General features: G+C 50.6%; 1 protein-coding gene across 1 annotated transcript in view; it reads right to left on the bottom strand.

The window, feature by feature from the left end:
- Window positions 1-335: 335 nt before the first annotated feature.
- Gfod1 (glucose-fructose oxidoreductase domain containing 1) overlaps window positions 336-6,945 on the bottom strand; it is a 97,762-nt gene continuing 91,152 nt past the window's right edge. Inside the window, exon 2 of the mRNA XM_052156734.1 lies at window positions 336-6,761. Within this exon, the coding sequence (XP_052012694.1) occupies window positions 5,842-6,761 (920 nt within the window). The 3' untranslated portion in view covers window positions 336-5,841. The remainder of the gene's footprint in view (window positions 6,762-6,945) is intronic.

The following is a 6,945-nucleotide window of genomic DNA, read 5'->3' as shown; positions in this document are numbered from 1 at the left end:
AATTGTAAAATTTGCACCTCTGGATGTAAAAGCTGTGCTTTTATCTTATTCTCTGGTCTAGCCTTTGCCACACACTCATACATGCATGTACACACACACACACACACACACACACACACAGAGCCTTATATAGGTTCTCTCCCTCTATTTCAACATTTTCAGAATAGTTTGAGGCACATCTCTTGAGCCCATAGTCAGTGGTTCCCACCTGTTTAGCTTCATGGATACTGACAGAGCCTCATCCCAAAGCCCCCTGTCTGTTTCAGAGCTCACACACTGGGCAGCCCCCGAATCAAGAGCACCTGGGGTTAGAAAGACGAGACCAGGCTGGAATCACCTCTTCTTTGAAGACTTTATTTGCCACTTTCATCCTTTCTCCCACCAACGTTCAACCCATCAAAGACATTCATGGACAGGGGAAGCGATGTTGGAGCAACCTGGGCGGCTGGCTGAGCATGTCTAACCTGGCCAGAGCATCACTCAGGCACCAGTGGGACATCATCCACTCAGGAGCCGGAACCGCAGATCCCGAGGGAGGGCAAGCCACCTCCAGCTCTGTATCGATTTCTCTTGAGAACTCCAAGCACAGCTGCAGTCACCATCCTTTATCTTTTAAATTTCTTTCTTTCTTTTTTAATAATAGAAAACAAAAAGTAAAACCTTCTATAATTTATAAGCTAGTTTTTGCTATCTACATTATATATAAAATATAGACTCTGTTTTACTTTATAACACACATCTTTTCCCTTTGATAAATAAATTTAAAATATCTAGTATACATGCCTTGACTTTATATATATATATATAAGTTTGGTTTTATACATATACATACATATATACCCATGTTTGTAAAACAATAAATATACACTAGACAATGACAACCAAACCAGTGCAGTTTTGGTTTGTTTGTTTTTAAAAAAGGAAATGAAAACAAATGACAGACTATAAAAAGCACCAGGCAGCAAACAAAGCCATAATCATTTAGAAAGTTCTCCCTCGCCTAAACCAGGGACAGGGCAGACTAAAGGAGCTGATCAGATCATAGGCTTTTGCTGCTTCACCTGGGGCGTCACACAGTACTACAAATAAGCCACTGCATTTCTTAGAAGCTATGGGGCTCATTGGACAGCCTAGCCCTTGTGGTGGCTGCAGGGGACAGCTGAGAGCTGGACAGGGCACGGGAGACAGCAGTGGCGGGTGACTCCATGACCACGATGATTTCCCGGCTCTACCAGCCCAGGCAAAGTTTGGTTGCTGCACTAAGCATCAAGCATTCCAACTAGAAGGTTCTTTTTTTTTAATCACCCTGTTCTCTGCTGATGTAAACAAGAGGCTGCAGCAGGTTTGGGAGTGCTCAGTAGTGCAACGTGTCATAGCCTGGAAGAGAGCTGGGGGCTTCAGTGGCCCTCTTGAGGGCTCCAGCAGATAAGGACCCTGATGCAGGGGAGAAAAGGCCAGTTGGGTCTGCTAGCTTCTGTTTACTAAATGCAGTCAGTCACTCAGACTGATAAGCTCTGAGGAGACCACTGATCTCTCTTAGAGAAGCCCAGGGAGGGCTCAACATCACGGCAAAGGAGATCTAGAAGGCCCAGCTAAACTCCGAGTGTAGCCCACCTGCTCACCAGTGAGCCTGCAGAACGATCCAAGGGCTGGAGATGACTCTGGAGCTGTGCCACAGACTTCCCGACACCTCCCTTAATCCTCCCTCGCCCTAAGGAAACAAATAGGATTGGTCTGACCTGACAGGGGCTAAGTTCTCCCCGTGGTCTCCCTGTCCTGCAAGTTCCAGGGATTTGGTGGGCGAAAGAAATCACCAGTGGATGGAGTGACAAATTAGTCAGAGTGAAGGTTCGCACCCAGCAGTGGGACAACAGCCAATAGTAGAGCGGGCCTCACATCCTCCTCAGGGTAAACACCTGACTCTGGGTCCCCGAGCCTCCACAGAGAGGCGTAATTCAAGATAAGCCTTTTGTTACAGTCACCAGGTTTTCTGAATACTTTGAAGATTTAATTGAAGCTGGAGGTGTGGCTGGGTGGTAGAGAGCTTGCCTAGCGCGCGTAGAGCCTGGGGTTCTATCCCTAACTCCGTAACCCATATTATTTGCAAAATATGGGGTTCTATCCCTAACTCTGTAACCCCTATTTGCAAAATATGGGTCTTCCTGTCATAGCTCAGCGAATACTGTTCGGTTCGGTGAGGGTCTGAACTGATCAATTAGGCAGCTTACTGGCCTGGATGAGCCTCGCCTCCCTGTGTGGTAGCCCTGAAGGTACAATAGTATGTCCATTACAAACTGCAAATCAGGAAAAATGGTCTCCACCCCCCAACCCTGGATCTAAAGAAGTGGGGTGGCTGTGGCCATAGCATTCCTCCCTGGGGTGTCTGATAGATGATATCCCGAAGTTCTTTCACGTGCAGTTGGGTCCACTCTCTCCCCAGGGCATCAACAGAGCTGATTTCCTCCAGCGCTCCCTGGAAAGGGAGGACGGATCGGAAACCTAATTCATAAGCCACCGGTCAAGTTCGGTAGCTACAGTCCGTGGGCTAGGCGAAGTAAGAAAGGGCATGATGGTACGGGGCACAGCTAAACCCCAAAGTCTGCACCCCTTCCTGGGAAAAGATGTCATCCTTTGCTACACTTAGGCCCTACAACCATGTCCAAAGCCACCTATGATAGCCAGTGATGCTATGAAAGTCCCCAGGGCTGAGGGCTACCCAGTCACTTGCAATGAAACATCAACATGGGAAAGTCATCTTAAAAGCAGCCAAGTGACATTTCCATTTGGGAAGGGGAAGAAAAACCACTACTTTCTGCAGCTGTGACTGCCAACCTGTCGGCATCCTGCTCAGCTGGCGGTGGCTGTGGCTCTCAGGCCACTCCCAGCTGCTCCGTGAGGTGGGAGCACGCCCCCTACAGGGCTCCACGAGGAATGCTTTTCCTGGCCAGAACAACAGACAGGTACAGATGGCTGTTTGCCCACTCATTGTGTGGCTTCGAGCATGTCACATCTTCATGTAAACGTAGAGGGAATGAGACAGTACCCAATGCTATTTTTATAGATGATGATAAGATATGCCTACAATACTCTGCATTTGGTGGGTGAGCTGGGTGACACTGTACCTTGAATGCTGACAAGACCTGACAAAGAGATGTGCTGCCAGGAAAACTAAGATGCCTTGAAGGAACCCCATGATGCAACTTTACCAGGGAGAAGTAGTCTTAAGAGGAACTGACAGTGACCACAAAGGAGTCCTAGACTCCAAACTTTGCAGATAAACCCAGGGCATTCCCAAACGTTTGTGTGTATATATATGTGTGTGTGTGTGTGTGTGTATGTATATATAAACATATATATACATACACACACACACACATGTATGTATATACCTGCTTTAAAATCTCTGGGAACCAGGCTTTTTGTTGAGGCCACCAGCAGTATTTATAAAATGATAGGAGCAAGCGAGGCAAGGGGGGACTGAATTGAAAGGCTCCTAGCAGCCTCCGTAGGCTGGGTTATTGCCAGGACATAGATCCGCATTATGTTGCAGAATGTTGTTGCGAGCTTGGGACTTTAGCCTCACACTGCTGCAGCCAACCAAGAATTTGCACATGGAAAGGCAAGAGCTTAAGGAGCACTAGAGAAGCTCCTGACTCCGTGGGCCGCCATTTTTACTTTTAGAGAGCTGACTCCCCATCTATCCCTGCTGTTGCTACCTCTACCACGTACAGTCAATAGAATCTCAGTACCCTTACTGCTGCCTCATGCTTCTTCCAAAGACTACATATTTTTCTCTATCCCCTAGCCTCAAATGGGAGTTTTTGTTTATACCCTGCATGTTCATCCCAGAGCTCCAAGGCCTCTAGAAGGAAAGTTCTCAACTCTCCTGGGGAAGAGTGGAGAAACCAAAAGTCAGACACCCAAGCATATCATATCTACTGAGGTAAATGACTTGGAAAAATGAACTTCATAGAGCCATCCACCATGCCCCCCCCCCAATTCATCCTTAATCACAGCTTTTCAGGGCAGCTGGGGTGGGGAAATCACTGCCTCAGAGAGCAATTTAGGAGCAGGGACCCCACCCCCACCCCCAAAGTCCATGATGTGCTGTGTGCAGAGTGCTGTCCCAATCCGATAACTGCAAACCTGGAACACTATTCATGAGGGGTGGCAACCAATCAAAGCCGTGGAAGGTTTCAGCTGATCAACTTTACCATGGTGTGTGAGGGTGGGGGTGGGCTGGGGGTAAGTGGGTGGGGTCCTCAAAAGGCAGCGCCTGCCCCTTCCTGCTAGAAAATGGCCATGATTCTGTTGGTGTGTGGCCTCCAGTATGGCGGTCTCTGTGAATAGCCCCAGGGAGGAACTCTGGCTGGACTCAGGCTGGCTACCTAGAAGGACCAGTCTACATAGCCAGCCTCAAGACTGCCACATGCCCGGTGAAGGTTACCAAAGCCAGACAAGAAAAAGACAACACCCCCGATTTCAAAATATATATGACTTGACCTTTCCTTCAAGACCAGACTCAATGTTTTAGTGATACTGGAGGATAGCAAACATTTACAAAGGTGTGTCTTTCTTGTCAATGTGACAATAGGCTTTGTCTCTGCCCATTTGTAAGCTAGTGCTTGGCCATCTCTAGTTTCAAATGGAGGGTAAGACAGAGGCGACCAGGAGGGGAACAAAAAGGATAGTTTTTTTGTTTTTTTGTTTTTTTGTTTTTTTCCAACTTGAACCTTCTCCAGTCTCTAAATCCCCATTTTAGAAACACTGAGAATTATGTTCCCTGTTGGCTGTTTGTTTTAATACCCATTCGGAAGTTTCCAGCTGTCAGAATCCTGAGAGCCAATGCCAAGGGGAAGGAAAAGAGTCTTGGGTCTTCTTAAAGGGAAAGGGACTCCAATGGGGTGAAGCCACAGGCTTCTTGTTTAAACCTACAAAGCTCAGAGTCCTAAATGTCTGTCTTCAGCTTGGCCACTGGAGCTTCCAGCAACTCGGGGACTGGCCTGGTGTTCTCCTCTTTTGGGGCGCTCATGTTGCTACACCCAGGGTTGCAGGCACCCCACCCAGGCAGGCAGCTGCAGTCAAGCCCACGCCCCGTGTAGCATTCTCAGGGCAGCCTGGAGAGCCTCTTGGCAGGACTATTGATCAGCAGCCGTCTCCTGAGGCAGGAGGACTCTGAAGTAGCTCACTGTACCCTGTCTGCCTTCTTGGTCAGCTCAGAGGTACAGCTTCCCGCCTCATTTACTCTATACAAGCCAGATAGATCTAATGCTTCCTAGAAGACAGAGCAGCCAAGGGAGTGGTGGGCTTTTCCTTCTGATCCTTAAAGTAAAACACACAGTGGCTTCCCGGAATTACAACTTTCTCAAAAGCCCCGCCCCCCCACTTCTTCTACCTCCCTCCACCAAAAAACAAAAACACCCTTTGTAGGCATTTGATGAAGTGTCCTCTCCTGCCAGTGGGGGGCGCTGGCGGAGAGCCTAGCTCTGGCTGAGCTCCTCATTTGATACACAGCCTTGGCTTGCAAAGAAGGCCAAGATCTGCGGATGGATGAGGTAGGGCAGGGGGCAGCCCCTCCTTGCTTCTCACAGTAATGGACTGCAAAAGGCGCTCAACTTTCTTCCTCTCATCAGATACCCAATTAGGACGGCACGCCCTTCTGAGTATGACGTCGGCTGGCCACCACCTTTGACTTGGGCCCTCTACTTGGGATGGGGACCACCCTACATGCTGTGCATTCATGCTGCCCCTTCCGTAATCCCCTCCCACGACCACCCGCTCCACAGTGCATTTCCCCCTAACTGGCCCCATGCAGCAGGTCGAGTCCACCAGGTCCCAGTGCTAACAGTAAAGGGACATCCTGCTTCTGCGCATGGCCTCGCTGATCAGGTAGGCGGGGCTCAGCTCGGGCTCCTCGGTCATGATGGCGATGTTCTGCCACTCTCCAGTCTGGCTGGACCTCTTGATGGTGTCTACCACGCAGAGAGCATACAGGCAGTCGTCGAAGGTGGCCGCCATGGTAAGAGGCCGTCCGTCCCACGTGCGTCGGTCATCTTGATCCTGGAAGGCCTGGCGCACTGCCTGCATCATCTTCATGGTGCCCCGCAGGTAGGGCGAGGGGATGTCGCTGAACGCCTTCTCGGGCAGCAGGGAGTTGCTCACGGACGTAGTGTCCTGCAACAACAGCTCCTGCTCCGGGGCGCTATTGCGCTGTCCGTAGAGGTCGGTGCCCACTGCCAGAAGCCGCCCCGCAGAGCCCACCACGGTCACGTCCTGCTTGAACTCGCCAGGCACATTGAAGTTCAGGGTTACGGTGCAGCACACCCCACCCTCCAGCACCATCTGGAAGGTGCAGAAGTCATCGCTGGTGATCTGACGGATGCCCTTGATGTGGTCCGTCTGCTTGACGAAGGTCTTGAGCAGCCCGTGGACCTTGACAGCTTTCTGGCCCGTGAGGAAGGTGAGCAAGTCGATGATGTAGGTGCCCACCGAGTGCAGGCCGCCACCACCCATCAGGTCGTCGCAGCTCCAGTTGTACTTCTTGCCCAGCAGACTCCCGCTGTGCACCTGCACCTCGCACACCAGCAGCTCGCCCACGTAGCCCTCCTCGATCAGCTGCTTCATGCGGACGAAGGCTGGCAGGAAGCGCAGCACGTTGCCCATGATGCTCATGAGCTTGGGGTAGTAGTGGGCAGCAGACATCATGCGGAAGGCGTCCAGCGGCGTGGCGGTACGGTCACAGATGACATTCTTGCCTATGCCTGGAGAGAGCAAGAACAGTACATCAGTGGCCCTGTGTGGAGGGGGCGCTAGGGGGCGCTGTGGCCACCGAGAGCGTTACCATGCTAGAGGAGCCCTCTCAGTTCTCCCATTGGGCAAGCTAGCCAAACCGAAGTGACTGTTGCAAACTGCAGAGAAGAAACACAACAGATACCCACAATCTTT

Source organism: Apodemus sylvaticus, chromosome 14 (genome assembly GCF_947179515.1).
Source record: "Apodemus sylvaticus chromosome 14, mApoSyl1.1, whole genome shotgun sequence".
NCBI lineage: Eukaryota > Metazoa > Chordata > Mammalia > Rodentia > Muridae > Apodemus > Apodemus sylvaticus.
The sequence above is the reverse complement of the archived record's forward strand: the minus strand, read 5'-3'. Positions and strand labels throughout refer to the sequence as shown.